The 15,661-nt window shown below is 51.4% G+C and overlaps 1 protein-coding gene across 3 annotated transcripts in view; it reads left to right on the top strand.

The window, feature by feature from the left end:
- FBXO31 (F-box protein 31) overlaps positions 1-15,661 on the top strand; it is a 36,721-nt gene that overhangs the window by 2,086 nt on the left and 18,974 nt on the right. For 2 of the 3 annotated variants that reach the window (XM_043898242.1, XM_043898241.1), the window contains exons 2-3: positions 8,342-8,413; positions 11,397-11,483. In XM_043898242.1, the coding sequence (XP_043754177.1) occupies positions 8,342-8,413; positions 11,397-11,483 (159 nt within the window). The remainder of the gene's footprint in view (positions 1-8,341; positions 8,414-11,396; positions 11,484-15,661) is intronic. The other variant, XM_043898243.1, reaches the window with a different exon arrangement.

Raw genomic sequence — 15,661 nt, 5'->3', positions numbered from 1 at the left:
AATGTGAAAAGTCCTCCTGAAGATGTAGAAGGACGCAGGGGCAGGTGGAGGATGACCCTTTAACCCTTCCTTTCCTGCTTTTGTGCCTCTCAGCGCAGCTCTCTGGGGACAGCAGACACCGTGACAGCTGGGCCAAGGCCGCCTCTTCACCAAGGTGGCCTGGCAGCCGGGAGAATTTTCACTTTGAGAAATTAAAAAAATGAAAGACAAACGTGGTAAAGCAGACGCCTTCTTAGTCACCCCCAGTAAATAACAGTTAAGTCTTCTGTCATATTTGCTTTTGATTTTTCTCCCTTTTTTAAAAAAAAGAAAGCCTTCTAGCCAGCTCTCAAATCCCTCCAGGTCAGCCCTGTCTTTCCCACTCCCAAGAAGCAGCCATGCTTGTGGGTTGAGTTTTCTTGTGTGTACATATACCTGTAACACCCCCAACATTGTCTTATAGTGCTTTAGTTTTTCAGAAATACATCATCCATGAGTATTATTTATCTGTCAACTTGTGTTTTTAAATTCTGTCCATGTTAATACATTTAAATCTGGTTCCATCTTCTTGAGCACTGTGTGGTGGTTCATAATTTGGAGACGGCAGTGTGTGGTCCTTTGCTCATTTCTGTTTTTCTCATTGCACACAGTGTGATAGTGAACAATCTCATATGTTTCCTTGGATGCAGTTAAATTTGATAATTTCTCTGAGGAATATATCCAGAACTGGTGTCGCTGGAATAGTGGCCTATGAATTTTGTAGTTTTGCTAGAAACTGGCCAGTTATCTTGCGGAGGGTGGGGGGGGGGTGATTTTTCACTCCAGATATTAACACGTGTGTTTTCCTCTTTGCACACCTGTCACGAGGCATGCACAGGCAAGACACTGAATGTAACAGGAGTGCTCCGTGCTCATCACAGAGCTGCCTTTGTGGTCTGGGTTCATTATCTTGTTTAATCCAGTGTCCCCTAAATTCTTTCTGGTTTGAACCATTCGTTTCTAAAAATCTGTGCCAGTCTGGGTGAGAAACAGCATCTCATTTAATTTGCAGATGGCTGATAACTCATGAAGATGCACATTTAAAAAAATAGAATTATTGGCACTTTTTGGTTTCTCTTATTCGTGTATCCTTAATCTTTGCCCCTTTCCCCCATTGTTATTTTTTTATTATTATTATTGATTTGCAGATTTTATTTAATTTAATCTGGGTCGATTTCTATTTAATATATACAAAACATTTTCTCATAGTCAATAGTCCTTTACTTTCAAACTTCACTTACAGTCACTTTTGCAAAAGTTACAGCATTAATCAAAGTTATGCACTGGTAGCTTTCGGTTTAAGTAATCATTTTCATCCCGAGGTTATGGAGGTTGTGAACAGCCAGGTCTTCAGTTTCACTTGTTTGTTCTGGTAACTTCAACTTCTAGTTTATCTGGGTTCAACATTGGATGGTTGGCAGTCCTATGTGGCATTCATAGGCATCCCATTAGGGTTAGTCTAATCACGACTGGAATATGTATAAGAACGGTCATGTGTGAGACAAGTCTCATTTCTCTGAGCACCTAAACATCTTCCATCCTGAACTAGACATTTGGTTGTGGTGGGAGATAAGGTCAAAGTCTTGTGCACAGAGGCAAAAGTCAAAGCGGTCCCAGCCTTGGGGTGCAGGGGGTAGGTGGTCACAGCCTACCGGAGTTCCTGGCTCTGAAGCCCCAGGTCCAACCCTGACGCTTGTTAGTGTCCTGGGAGGACAAGTGAGGCGTTAGTGAGTGTACACATCTACTGCTCGGAGTATGCACCTTTGCTTTCTGTGTTTTGATAATCAGTTTTCCCAAAGGAGAAGACAAGCCATAGAAAGGGGTGTGGGGAAGCACCTGTGTTTTGTTTTTAAAATTTTTTTTAATTAAAAACATTTTTTTTTCTTACCCCGTGTTTTGTTGCTTCTAAGAGTTTTGGGCTGTGGGCAAGACATGCGAGTCAGAGGCTCTTTTTATTTTATTTTTATTTTTTTTAGTTCTACCACTTTATTGCTACCAACCCATCTCCCTCCACCCTCGTGCACGCATGCTCAGCCATGTAACCCCATGGACTGCAGCCCGCCAGGCTCCTCTGTCCATGGGCTTTTCTAGGCAAGAACACTGGAGTGGGTTGCCATTTCCTTCTCCAAGGGGCTCTTTTTAAAATGAGAGGATGACTCGGGGGCAGGTGGAGGGTGGTGGGGGAGGGACCCTAGAAACTTAAAGTGAGGTGGCTGTTTACAGTGCTAGTGTGAATCTCACAGTTTTCAGTGTCCTGGCACTAGTAAATCAACAATAATAAATCAGTAGTTTTTATAGAATTTGGTTTTCTGAGCCCCCTGCCTAATAGAGCTGTTGGATTAAATAGTTTCTTTGGGCAGGTGAAAGAAAGTTGCTACTCAGAAGCCAAATATGTGCTTCTGTTTTGGGGGCAAGTACACCAAATAAGTGATATTTCCCCTCATGGGAAAGCAGAGCAGCTCCGGCCTGCAAGGCGGTGCAGGGTCGGGAGTGAGCTGTGTTTCGCCTCTCCCCGTTTCCAACCCCTGCCCCCCCCAGCCATGTTTTGATGCATCACTCCTTTGGCTCCAGGCCTCCTGCAGTTACTTGCTTGTGGGGCTATAAATAAGCCATCATTTCTCAGAGCATAGGGCAGAAGCCAAGTCCATTCTTTGCCTTTGACCCTGATGAGGCTTTTCTTGGTTAATACTTTACTATTTAGTTAGTGAATTTTGAAACGCTGGCCATTTTTAACATGGTTCATCCCTGCAGCACTTGGTGAGGTCTACCTGAGGCTAATGCGTCTAGAAAATTCAGACTGTGATTCCAACTCAGAACGTTCAAATAATAGCAAAAGATATATTTAGAAACAAAGGAAATGCTCACTCGTAAAGACATTAGAGACATAAAGTCAGGTTTCAAGTTTATAGTATATAATTTGCCCATTTCTTCTCTTGATGGTAAGTGCCTCAGTAACCCCTGGAATAATATTTGTATAATATTTTGATCAGTTGTAAGTCTAAGGTGGGCTGAAATTCCATCATAATTAGAAATATACTTTCCCTATAATGTTTGAGCTGTATGACAGAAATGGGAAAATCAAAAGTAATATTTAATTTTGTTTTTGCATGCAGAAGAAAACACTATTTCTGTTCTGTTTGGTATGCTGACATGAAATGTGAAAAATGTGGCTTTTGATAGATATGGCTGAGCTTGGAAGGATCATCCAGGGAGGAGGTGAAGTGGGCAGGTTGTTGGCTTTGGGAATATCTTATGGTTCTCGTTAAGCAATGCCTGTTGAGCCTGCTTGTTTCGGGGGTGTGGGGCGGGTGGTGGTGTATAAACAGACTGTCCAGGTAGTGGGAGTATCCCTGTCCCAACCAGGAGAAGAGGAAGCCAGGTTGCCTCCTGGACACACAGCAGGGTCTCAAAACTGGAGGGAAGCCCTTATCCTGTCCCTTTGCTCAGTGACAGGGCTACAGGCTCTTTATTTTTGGGAGTTGAATCATGTATGCTGCTCCACAGAGAAACCTAATCCTTCCAGTTAGCAGAGTAGGAGGGGTACAGGAGACGCTTCCTGTTAGTGGACATCGCTAGCCTCAGAACAGCAAGCTAGAAAGCACGTCTGGCCCCCAGGAAGTGCTGAGCCAAGATTCCCCCTTGGCCATGTTTAACTGGACAAACACGGGTGCCTTGCCAGGAAGAACTGCTGGGCTGTATTCACTGTTTCGCTGTGTTTACAAAGTGGTTACGTAATGCAGTTGAGGATCTTGGTTTGTCTTTCTGGCTGGAAGGAGTGTGTCTTTGGGACTGTGGAGGAACCACTGTCCTCTGAGAAGCCCAGGAATGGTCCAGGAGGTGGCCTGGGTTCTCACTCATGAGTCAGCATCCTTTGCCAGTGGGGCCCTCACTGTCCGCCTCGCGGTGATGGGCAGGGGAGGAACCTGGAGTAGCCAGCAGGCCTGCTTGCTGAATATTGGTGGGGTGTCGGGGAGTGTTTGAAATCTGAGAGGAGGTCTGGGGAAACATGATGGCAGAGTTAGACTCCTGCTTACCCCCTGGTCTCAGGTCTCAACCCCCTGAGACCCAGCAGGGGTGTGTGTACCAGGAAGAAGTGTCTTAAGAATGACAGATGGGCCTCAGTGGGAGTGGGGCTCCCTTGGCCAGTGGGAGTGGGGCTCCCTTGGCCAGTGGGTGCCTGTCATGGAGCTGGACAGGGTTAGCATCTTCTGGCTGGAGGGGTGAGGCTCCTGTTGGCACTGAGGCTGTTCATCTTTGCAGAGGTGGAGCTGGTTGGGAAGAAGTCGCATTGACTGTGTAGGTGGCATCAGCTGTCCTGGGGAACTGTTTGCTTAGCAGCCCGAATATTCTAAGTGTTTAATAGGAAATGCCCATGGGCCGTGTCTAGTTTTGCTTTTTACATTCGTCCATCCTGAGATGAGCTGGCTGCAAAGTGCTTTTCCAGATCTGCTACATTATTATTATTTTTTTCTTTAAAAAGGCATTTCATGCAGTTACAGTAACAGCTAAGGAAAGCAGCAAGCTGAAGGACACACAGGAGTTTGGAACCAGTGCTCTGCTGTTGGAGGGGTGTCCTCGGAGCAGGAGGCCTGAGAGCCAGTTGCCTGAAACCCCCCCACCCCGAGCCTGGTGGACCCCCCCCCCCCCCCTTCTCTACCAGCTCCCACCCCTGCCTCTGTCTCCTTTTTTAGCCTCAGAAATTCCAACCATACTTTATTAAGGGTTATAATTATCCCATAATCTAGTACAAACAAAAATGAGCTACATTTCCAATCAATACTGCCTTTTGGTTTTATTTGGGGAGCTGAGTTTACAGCAGGTGGGAGAGGACCCAGCCGCATTCCCCCAGCCCCCTTCCTCCCACTGCTGCCTTCCGGGGGCCACGACTGGGCCCCCCCAGCTTTTCTTCTGCCTTTGCCTTGCCTGGCAGTGCAGTGGCCTCCGCACCGGACCCCCACCTGTGCCTCCAGGTCTGTCTCTGCTGGCTCCACCCACAGGTCGCCCCACAGGTCGTCTGTGGGTGGGGGCTTGGGTAAAACCTGGACAGGGAGGACCTCACTGGACGGGAAGTGAGTGAGGAGGGCCAGGAGCCCCTGGTGGTCGGGTCACGGGAGGATGCAGCTTCAGTGTTGACTCAGCCCAGATTCCTGGCCTGTTTTTCCCTTTTGGCGAAACTTGTGTTAAATAGCTTTTTGGAAATTTCCTGTTTGGAATATTTTGAAGTGGCAATTTGATTTTTTTTTAAATTGTGGTAACATATACACAAAGTGAAATGTACCACTTTGACCTTTTTGAAGTGGGTAGTTCAGCGGCATTAAATACATTCACATGCTTGTGCAGCCATCACCACCATGGCCAGAACTTTTCCATCTTCCCCAGCGGATGCTCCGTCCCCATGACACAGTCGCACCCCGTTTCCCCTCCCCCAGCGCCTGGCACCCTCCATTTCTACCTTCTGTCTCTATGAATCTGGCCCCTCTGGGGACTTCGTATCAGTGGGACCATACAATACTGCCCTTTTGTGATGGGCTCATCTCACTCAGCACAGCGTTCTCAAGGTTCAGCCAGGCTGTGTCGCGTGTCTGCCTCTCTTCCTTTTTAAGGCTGAGTAATATCCCACTATGAGGATGGACCTGTTTTGCTTGTCTGTTATCCATCAATGGACACTGGAGTTGCCCCCACTTCTTGGCTATTGTGAACAGTGCTGCTATAAGCAAGGGTGAACACACATCTCTGAGTCTACTTTCATCTCTTTTGAGAATGTACTCAGAAATGGGGTAATAGCTGGATTCTATGTTTAAATTTCCTCAAGTCTAGCTCAGCCAGCCATTTTTCTCCCCCTTTCCAACCTTTTTTTTTTTTTTTTAGACTGTGTTGCTGGTTTTAGAGTAGACACTTTCAAAAAGGACTTTCACAAGCTGCCTGATGTACTAGTTTAGCAAGGAAAGTTTTTGAATTGCTGGCAATTAGAAAGCAGCTGTGGGCAGCATGGTTTGATGTGCTGACTGTAACCATCTTGGGCAGAAGGGTGAGTTTTTCTGGGAGTGAGGCTCGGTGGTTGTGTAGGTACACTGGCCTTAGCGCTACTTTATGGCATTTCCCCAGTGACTTACGGAAAGGTTTATAGAACTATCAGGGGATATGGAATTGTTCCTAGCCATTGTTTAAAAAAAAAAAAAAAGCCTTTCCCATCATGTGGAAAATACCAAACATTTCTTGCAGGAACATTTGGGTCAGAATGACCCAATTTGTTCTGCTTTGGTGAATGTATCATCTTTGGGGAACATTGAGGAAAACCCACTGAGCACTGCCTTAGTTATTAGCACTGTGTCATATCTTTGCTTTCCTCCCGTTGTCAGTGGCCTTTTCTGTGGTTGGTTTGTCTGCTCGTGCAGGTTTGTCTCCTGGGTGCTATTAACAGTGCCTTTTCTTGACACGTTGTGCAGAGAGATTCACAGTGTTTCAGTCCTCCAGAGTTTGAGCGGTTGTTGGGAGGCAGCGCGTTGTGTCCCTCAGGTTGGACGATTGCTGGACTCAGACAGGAAAACGACAGACCAGGTCGCCCGCCTTCAGCAGCTCGGCACTGGGAGGTGTGCGTGGGGCGGCACCGATGCGTCAGCGAGATACAGGCTGCCGGGGCTCGTGCGGGTGCACCTCTGGTCTGTGCCCTGCATCTGACCGGCAGTGTCCGCGTGTATCACAAAAGTGCAACGGGAATTTGCTGTATGGCTAAGGAACTCAAACAGGGGCTCTGTATTAACCTAGAGGAGTGAGATGGGGAGGGAGATGGGAGGGAGGTTCAAAAGGGAGGGGGTATATGTATACCTATGACTGACTCAGGCTGAGGTTTGACAGAAAGCAACAAAATTCTGTAAAGCAGTTATCCTTCAGTAAAAAAATTAATTAAAAAAAAGAATAAATGAGAGAATAAATTAAAAAAAAAGAGTGCACAGTTCAGAGGAGAGGGCTCCCCATCCCCTGCCCCCTAGTGGGCTCCCAAACCATCATGTCCATCGTGTCTGCGAGGCAGTAAGAGGCAGGTCTTGTTGACCATGTGCACTGGTTGCTGCTGGAAGCCAGGGGAGGAGCTGTCCTTTCAGAACCACACAGCAAACAGACCGAGGTGCTGGTCTTGTGTGGTGACAGCTTTGGAGCGCACTGTCATTGGTGCAAGGGAAGGACACTGTTTATGGGGAGCACCCAAGGTGGTGACAGCCCCGTGGTTGTCAGGCGGCCGCCTGGCCATGGTAGGAACTCATGAAGGCCGTCCGGTGTGGGGCCGACCTGCTCCAGCTCGACGGCTGGCCCTGGCGGGAGTGGCCCTTCCAGCTGGTCCCCCACGTGGTCTGAGAGGGTTTGGGGCCTCTCAGTTGCTGGTGACTCATGTGACATGCAGGTGTCACCCCTGCCCCAGGTCACACACAGCATGTTTCACTATCGAGTTGCTCACAAGTTCTTGCGACTTGCATGACTCTCCGGAGTGGAGTCTACATTCTTCTTGGCAGGAGGGTAGCACGTGTGCTTTTGTGTGATCACGAGCCAGGCCATGGGCTGTTTGTCAGCAGGGGAGGCAGGGAGACAGGCCCGGTCTCAGGGAGGTTGCCAGGTGGTGACCGCCTTGCCCCAAGTGACTGCTTCACTGTCTGCAGCTTGAGCTTGGCTGGGACACTGTCGAAATCCTCGCAGCCATAGAAGCATTGGGTTGACGTCAGACGTTCCACTGAAAAGACCAGGCCTTGGCAGCAGGAGGGGCTGTGGTATGACGAGGTGGACAGCCCTTTGCTGGCCTTCTGGAAGGACTGCTGAGTCATCAACCTCTCTGAGCCTGGGGCCCCTGCCTGAGGTGGGGTAGAGTGCTGTCGTGGAGGTGGTATCAGGGTTTTGCTTCAAGGCTACCCTGGGCAGCCCCTGCTGTGTCTTCACTTCAGAGTCAGTGGCTGCACCAGGGTCTGGGGGCCTTTGTGGAACCTGGACACCAGTGATGGTCTCATTTCCATGGGAACACACAGCATTCATTGTGTTCATGAGCTGGTTGTCTGGTTGTGGGTTTGAGCGATTAGGTTTCCAGAGCTTATCAGAATAGACAATGCATATTGCTGTTTCATTCAGAGTGGTGTTGTCTAAAAATAGAACAGTGCCTTCACCGGTGAGTGAGGTGTTGGCTGAGTGTGGAGAAGGCCCGTAAAACCTCCGCAGTGGGAGAAGGGTCAGGCTTGGAGGACATGGCCAAGGCTGAGGCATGCCCACCCCACCCCCTCCCCTAGTCTTTCTATTGCTGCTGCTTTTCTTGACTGTAATTCCCAGCAAACGTTTCTTGTTACAGAGTACGGCGTTTGTGAAAACTTGCGGAAGCTGGAGATCACGGGCGTGTCTTGTCGAGACGTCTATGCCAAGCGTAAGTTACTCTGTTGTCGTTTCCCACTGACTGGCTCCAGAGGCTGACCCTCGCTGAGCAGCACCCACATAAAGTAAAAGCCCACGGGCCAGTTCTCAGAGGCCCCCTTAAAGTCAGAGGTGACACCGTAGAGCCAGCACAGGCATGACAGCACTGGGCAGGCGGGGGTCTCTCTTCTCCCCATTTCTGGCCAAAGCATGACCCTGATTTTGCAGCACAAGTGCATCAGGTGTCATTTATCTGGAGACGTGGTTGCCCTGAAAACAGCTCTGGGGGGCTCAGAGGTGCCCCTCTTTGGGTCCTGGCCCGCAGCCTGGTTGGGGACGTGGCAGCAGGAGTGACCATGACGTGTGACAGCAGCCGGGCCCCTCCTCCCCGCCCCAGCCCCTGTCCTTCCTCGGCTCGTTTCCTGCAGGAGTGGTGAGCCCCCAGTCCCCGCCCCCAGTTCTTGTCTCCACCACTTTGCCTTCCAGAGTCGCCAGCAATGCTCCCTGATGCCCAGAGCCCCTGCCCCAAGCATCTCTTCTCTGGCCCTCCCTCAGGTGTGAGGCTGTTGGCACTGATGCCACCCAGGGTCCCATGGGGCAGCCCGCCTCTCCCTACCTGGGCTGGGGTGTGATGCACTGTTAACCCTTGGGCTGGGTTGTAAAGGACGGTGTAAGAAAGACCTTTGGCCTAAGGGAGACCTGCTGAGTTCTCTGGAAAGGACCTTAAGTGATCATCTTAAAAGCATCTTGGTGGAGTTTGGTTTTCACTGTCTTTTGCACTTTGTACCAGTTGTGCAGAGAACACGCAGACCAGGCGGTGCTTCTCACTGAGCCGCTTTCCTAGGGAGCCAGGGCTGGGCTCCTGTGTGGGAACACCTGTGATTCAGCACGGGGGGCTTCCTGGGAGGCCAGCCCCTCCTCACGTGGCCCACACACGCTGCACAAGCAGAGTGGGCCACGGTTGGCCCCTGAATCCACGCTGACTTCCTCATCCCCTCAGACTTCTCTCTACCTCAGTCCCGTGGCCACTTGGGGGGTGTTAGATTGGCAGGTGTCCCTGGGTTAGAGTTTGCTCACGAGTTGGGAAATCTCTTGTCAGAGTCTCTGTGTTTCCGTGGATCTTCCCCTGAGGAGCCCAGCCACCCTGGACACAGGCGGTTCTTGGTGTTGATGCTCAACTGTACCTTCAAGGCGGCCACGTGCGCCCCACGCACCCGCTCCCACCAGAGCCCTGCATGTCCTGGCCCTACTTCTGCTACCTCCCAGCACCCCAGTTCCCCACTTGCCAGGGGCCTGGGCTGCATCCTTGCCCACCATAGCCACCATCCCTGCCCGCCCCCTCCCGCCCCCACACCTGTCCTTGGTCCTGGACTCCCACCTTCCCCCACTCCTGTCCTTGGTCCTGGTCCCCACCCCTCCCCCCATCCCACCCCTGTCCTTGGTCCTGGACCCACTAGTGGTCTGCACAGGCTTTCCCACTCCTCCTTCCCTGTGCATGTTCGCACTTTGGTTTTCTCTCTGACCTCTGCTCCATGTCCCACTCCCCAAGAAGACATGTCTCCAGGAGAAGTGGATCTGGGGGCCCTAGTGGTCACTCCTGGGAAAGTGGAGTTCCTTCCGGTCCCCTGGTCTCAGGGACGAGAACAATGCTCCTTTGAATCTTGCAAAGCCCAGAGTTCCAGGGATGGAGAGCTGGTTGTGTACCCTCTCCTCCTGCCCTCTGTCCTGGGGGTGTCGCCAGGGCCCCGCTCCACCCTTGGCTCCAGCATTGCTCCCCAGAGTCAGAGTCTTTAAGTCCGGGGAGTCCAGGAGGCCACTCTCGCTGTGGGCATTGGTATCTGTCTGAACCACACTGGCCATAGCAGCCTCTGTGAGCACAGAAACGAGAGGCTTCCTGGATTTGGGAAATGGGCAGCTGTTTCCTTGAGGGTCTAATACGACAAGTTCTTATCATCTAGCCGCTTGAGTTTGTTAGGCCATTTGATGATATCATGTCAAAGTGATTTGAGTTCCCTGTAAGAGCTGTAAGCCCTGAAATAGTCCTGGAGGGAGGCTCGCATCTGCCTGGTGTTGGGGCTGAAGCTCCCGGGGGAGAGCATGCGTGAGAAATTAAGGCCCCCGCAGAGCTCATCTCAGCTGTGGGCAAAGGGGCTGGGGCAGCTGTCCTGTGGAGGGGACGTCTGGGCACAGTGGATGGGCAGGTGAGCAGGAGAGGGGCGGTCCAGCAAGAGGGGACAGGGCCACAGCGAGGTCACAGGCAAAGCAGGACATCTGGAGAGATTGTAACTGCTGGCTCGCAAACCCTTGAAAGTGGTTGCCAAATGCAGAGGACAATTCACATTGTCTGTTATCCAGACACTTTCCCAGAGTGCCTGATCTGCCCCCGCCAGCGTGAGCTTCAGCTTCCATCCTCACAGCCCCAGAACCGTGTTTCTCTGAGTTTGCTCTGAGGACCTTGTCCTTAGCTTCCGGAAGAGGTGGTGGAAGAAAGTCACCCCTCTCCTGCTTAGGTAGTGGGCCCAGCTACCTTGATTCAGGAGCGAGGGGTCTGACTGAGTTCGGGGGCTGGCAAGTACTGTCCTTCAGCACAACCAGCACGCTCAAACACAGCAGGTGAAGGACATGCCAGGTAGGCACCGGGCAAGCCTGGGATCCTAGCTGGGGCACAGGGCTCCCTACACAGTCACCCCAATATCTGTGAGTATGACCTCTGCCCTCCCTGCTCAGCGAGCCTGGTTATCGTGGTGGGTGATGGAGAGAGAGTGTGGGGTTGGGGGAGTCCCGAGTGGGCCTGTCGTGGGGAGTCCCCAGCATGGATCGCTGACTGGCAGCAACGCCTGTCACCACGATTCCTTCTGGCCAGGCCTGCCACTATGGCGAGTGCCCCCGCAGGTTCCGGGGGTCGAGGACGTAAGGGAAGTGTGTGACATGGGTGAGCAAGTGGTGAGTCCAGTTGAGAAGGCCCCCTCAGCCCCTTGCCTGCTGTGTCTGTTCAGGTATAAACCCGCGCGTGAAGTCGGGACGTTTCATGAGAATTCTGCCCGATTACGAGCACATGGAGTACAGAGACGTGTACACCTGCCGTACGTACCCCCACCCCAGCCCCACCCCGGCTTCCGCTTCTGTGGCGAGCACGGCCGAGATGCTGCCGGTAGGGCCTGTCGCTCAGGCTCTGGTCCTGGCAGCGGGCTGACCTCCTTGGCTTTTGCTGGTTTTCACCTCCTGAGTGGCGGCCCCGGGGCAGCTATACAAATGGGCCGGGTTTCCGCAGCCGCTTTGGGTTTGGGGTTGTAGCAAGCACGAGCGTGTGTTGCTGTGTATTTTAACATTTATTGCTTCTTGAAACAGTAGGAGCCTTAAAACCTACCTCTTCAGAGATGAAGTGTGAGTGTTCACATCCAGGCTTTGTAGTCATCACGTGTTAACAGTAGATGTCAATATAAAAAGTTTACACACACATATACACACGCAACAAAAGTACCTAGAAATGGTGGGTATTTTCTCCTTTGATGGGCACCACTTGAGCTCCAGACATCTTTCTAAGCCGTGTTCCACAGGGGACGAATGCTGTTTCTGTTTGTATTGGGCTGAGCCAGGACGCACCGGAAGCTGTTTTCATGTTTTCGAGAAGCACAGGGAGCCCCCTCCTGCTCTTCTCCCCATCCCCCCGGGCGTCCAGGGGCCAGCGTCATCTGCGTTGAGCAGACCCGCTCCTGAGTCTTAGAAAAGCATAGTTTCCAACAAAATCTGCTTAGAACAGAGAGAATAGAGTCGTCAGTGAAATTTCTCCTAAACCCCACCAGACTCCATGTACTGGCCAGTCCTGTTTTACTCAGGGCTCATCCCGGAGTCTGGGCAGGGCTGCCCGGGTGTGGGCAGCGTGCTCTGGGGTGCTGTGTGGGCAGTGTGCACTAGTAAAGCCACCTCGTATGTCACCCAGGCCCAGGGGACTGGTGCGGGAGTAGTCACCACAAGCCCGGGCTGGGCTGGCCAGCTGAAGACGTGAGTTCTGTTCCTTTTCTGGCCCTCTTGGGAGTGGGCTCTCTGGAACACTCTGTCCCGGGCTGTGCTGTCCACCCCCCGCCCAGCAGTCAGTGAGCCAGGCGCCGTCTGCAGCCCCACGGGACAGACAGTGATGCTCCGGGTGTTGATGAGAACAGCGGATCGATGGTGCTGGGGTGTGCTGAGGGGAACCAGGTGTCACGGGCTTCTAGACACAAACAGACGAGCACTTAGAGGTTATCATGTCGCGGGGCTGTCACAGGCTTCTTCCAGGGCCTGGGCTGTCAGGCTGATGTGGAATTCTGACGCGCCTCTGGGGGTGACCGGGACCAGGAAGCGCCTCAAGTGGTTTTGAGGGGTGTCCTTTTCTGTGCCCAGAGGGTGGAAAGAAGCTTCCTGCAGTGATGAGGATGTGTCCTGAGTCCCGATGGTTCATCACGCTTCTGGGAGACCACATCTCGAGTGTCTGGACCAGAGCCGCATGTGCGCCGTCCCCATTGTTTCTAGCTGACGCTGCCTTTAGGACCTGATTTAGCAGGGGACTGCTGGTGCCTCAAGCTGTTAGTGTAGTTATAAAAGCGCAGCGGAACGCCTGGAAGATCTAGAACACAGTGACAGTAACCAGTTGTCAGCATTGGTTGCCTTTCTCGGATAACTGGTCTGTTATTTTAGATGGTCTACTAGACTATCAGGGGAAAATTAGCATGCATGAAAAAAGAAAAATCAATTTCAACTGAAGCTGAGCTTCTGTATGCCCAGGTGTTGTTCCAGGTTCCGGTGTCCTGAGGTGTCCTAACTGAGGGCTTCTTGACGTCCGTGCTCTGATGCTCTCCCGAGCTCCAGAGGCGTCTGCTATGACGACTGGCTTGTGAGGAGGAGGCCCTGGACTCTGCCTTGTCCACTTGGGCTCTGCCTGGAGCTGTGGGGCCTCAGGTCCCCAGGTCTCCAGAAGTCTTCTGCGCCGCATTCCCTTGGACCTGAGAGACACTGTCTCTCTGCAGCTTTGTGGCCCAGATCATCTGCTCTTGGGGTGGGTGGGTGTGTGTGTGTGTAGCTAACTGACAGTCTTGATAATCTATGTCTGTAAGATGTTGGGATTGTACTGGGGGGGCGTGTGTTGCCTTTACAATGGCTCTAGCACATGTCTGTGTGTGTGAATCAATGGTGCACTTTGAACTTAAAAATAATCTCATGCACCTGTAGGGCTGTGGGCTTTGAGGCTCAGACCCAGCATTCTGGCAGTGCTCCAGGTTGCTCAAGTAGACATGAGGTGTTTGGTGGAACATCAGCCTCACGGGTGAGGAGATGGCCAGGCCATTTTTAATCCTTAGGTATAGATGACACGGGGTGGAGTCATTGGAGGGGAAGGCCTCTGCCAAGCGGAGCTGAGAACACATTGCAGAATGGCTACGGAGAGAGGCAGGAGACCATCAGTAAGGATAAAGCAGAAGGGTGCTCCTGGAAAGGGCTGTGGGCACCAGCGGGATGTGTGTCTGAGAGAGGAGAGTATGTGTCTGTGGGATGTTTCTCCTGACTTTGTTCTGTGTATCGATTTTGTATCCTGCCACATTACACAATTCATTTATTCAGTCTAAGTTTTTGGTGGTGTCTTTAGGGTATAGTGGGCTTCCCTGGTGGCTCAGAGGTTAAAGCTCTGCCTGCAATGCGGGAGACCTGGGTTTGATCCCTGGGTCGGGAAGATCCCCTGGAGAAGGAAATGGCAACCCACTCCAGTATTCTTGCCTGGAGAATCCCATGGACGGAGGAGCCTGGTAGGCTACAGTCCACGGGGTCGCAAAGAGTCAGACATGACTGAGCAACTTCACTTTCACTTTAGGGTATATAGCATGTCATCTGCAAAATGGTGACAGTTGTATTTCTTCCTTTTCAAAGTGAATACCTAAAAAAAAAAAAAAAAACAAAATAAACAAAGTGAATACCTATTTCTTTTCCTTGCTTGATTGCTCTGGCTTGGGCTTCCAACCCTACACTGAATGAATATGGGGAGAGTGGGCATCCTTGTCTTTTTCAAAAAGCTTTTTGCTTTTCATGTTTAATGTGCTGCTGGCTGTGGGTTTGTCACACATGGCCTCTGTTGTGTTGAGGTACGTTCTCTCCATATCCTTTTTATCATAAATGGATGTTGCATTTTGTCAAAGACCTTTTCTGCGTGTATGGAGAGGCTCACGTGGTTGTTAGCCTTCGTTTTGTGAATGTGGTGTGTCACATTGATTGATTTGTGGATGTCGTGTCATCCTTGCATCCCTGGATAAAACCCCCTTCATCATGGTGTGTGGTCCTTTTTGGTTTGCTGATACTTTGTTGAGGATATTTGCATCTGTGTTCAGCAGGAATATTGGCCTTTAGTTTTTTTTTCTCGTGGTGTCCTTGTCTGGTTTTAGTATCAGGGTCATGCCGGCCTCACAGAGTGAGTTTGGAAGTGTTTTTTCCTTTGATTTTTTTCCAGCTACCAAGAGTTTCTAGCGGTTGACAGGCGATACTGTCAGTTGCATGTAGGGTTTTCCTTTGGGCCTGAAACCTCAGTTCTGCACGACAGATGTAGTGATTCAAGAATGATGTTACAAAAAAAAAGAATGATGTTACGGCCTTGCTGGGTGGTGGGCTGGCCGCCCCGAGTGTGGTGGGCAGTGACAGCTGCTGGCAGGACAGCAGGGAGAGACTGCTCAGTCTCAGCTCATGCCGGGGAGAGTTGGGTCTTTTAGGCTGGGTGTTGTCGAGTGTGTTGGCGTTTCCCACTTGGCTTATTAAGTGGCCCTTCCCATTGGCAGATGAGAGTTGGCTGGCCCTGACTAGGACAGAGTGTTTTTCTGTTAGCTCCTGGGCTGAGAGGTCCCTTAGCCATCTTGGACCATTGTTTCTGTTGTGGTAGCGGTGGTGGGGTGACCTGAGAGCCTGGGCTGGTTTTTTGAACACAAGAACGCTGACTTTGGGGATTGGTGGTTGGCAAATTCTCTGAGCTGGTGCTCCTTCTGGAAGGCCCAAGTCCTGCTTCGTGGGGCAGAGCAGGACCATTTTCATTGTTCTCACTGAGTTAAAGTGTGGTTCTCTGGTTTCTGGTTCCTTCGCCTGTGAACTGGAAGGCCTGTCTTCCCTGGATTCCTAGGAGTTGGGCCCTTTGAGCACATGTGCTTCTGGTGGGAAAGCCCCGGAAGGGTCTGACCCCAACCACTTGCTGGCTCGGGTCCCAAGCCCGCTGTCTGCTCATGAGCCGGTGTCACGTGTGCCACATTCAGCGTGC

The sequence above is a fragment of the Cervus elaphus genome, chromosome 4 (genome assembly GCF_910594005.1).
Source record: "Cervus elaphus chromosome 4, mCerEla1.1, whole genome shotgun sequence".
In the NCBI taxonomy this organism is placed as follows: Eukaryota; Metazoa; Chordata; class Mammalia; order Artiodactyla; family Cervidae; genus Cervus; species Cervus elaphus.
The sequence above is the reverse complement of the archived record's forward strand: the minus strand, read 5'-3'. Positions and strand labels throughout refer to the sequence as shown.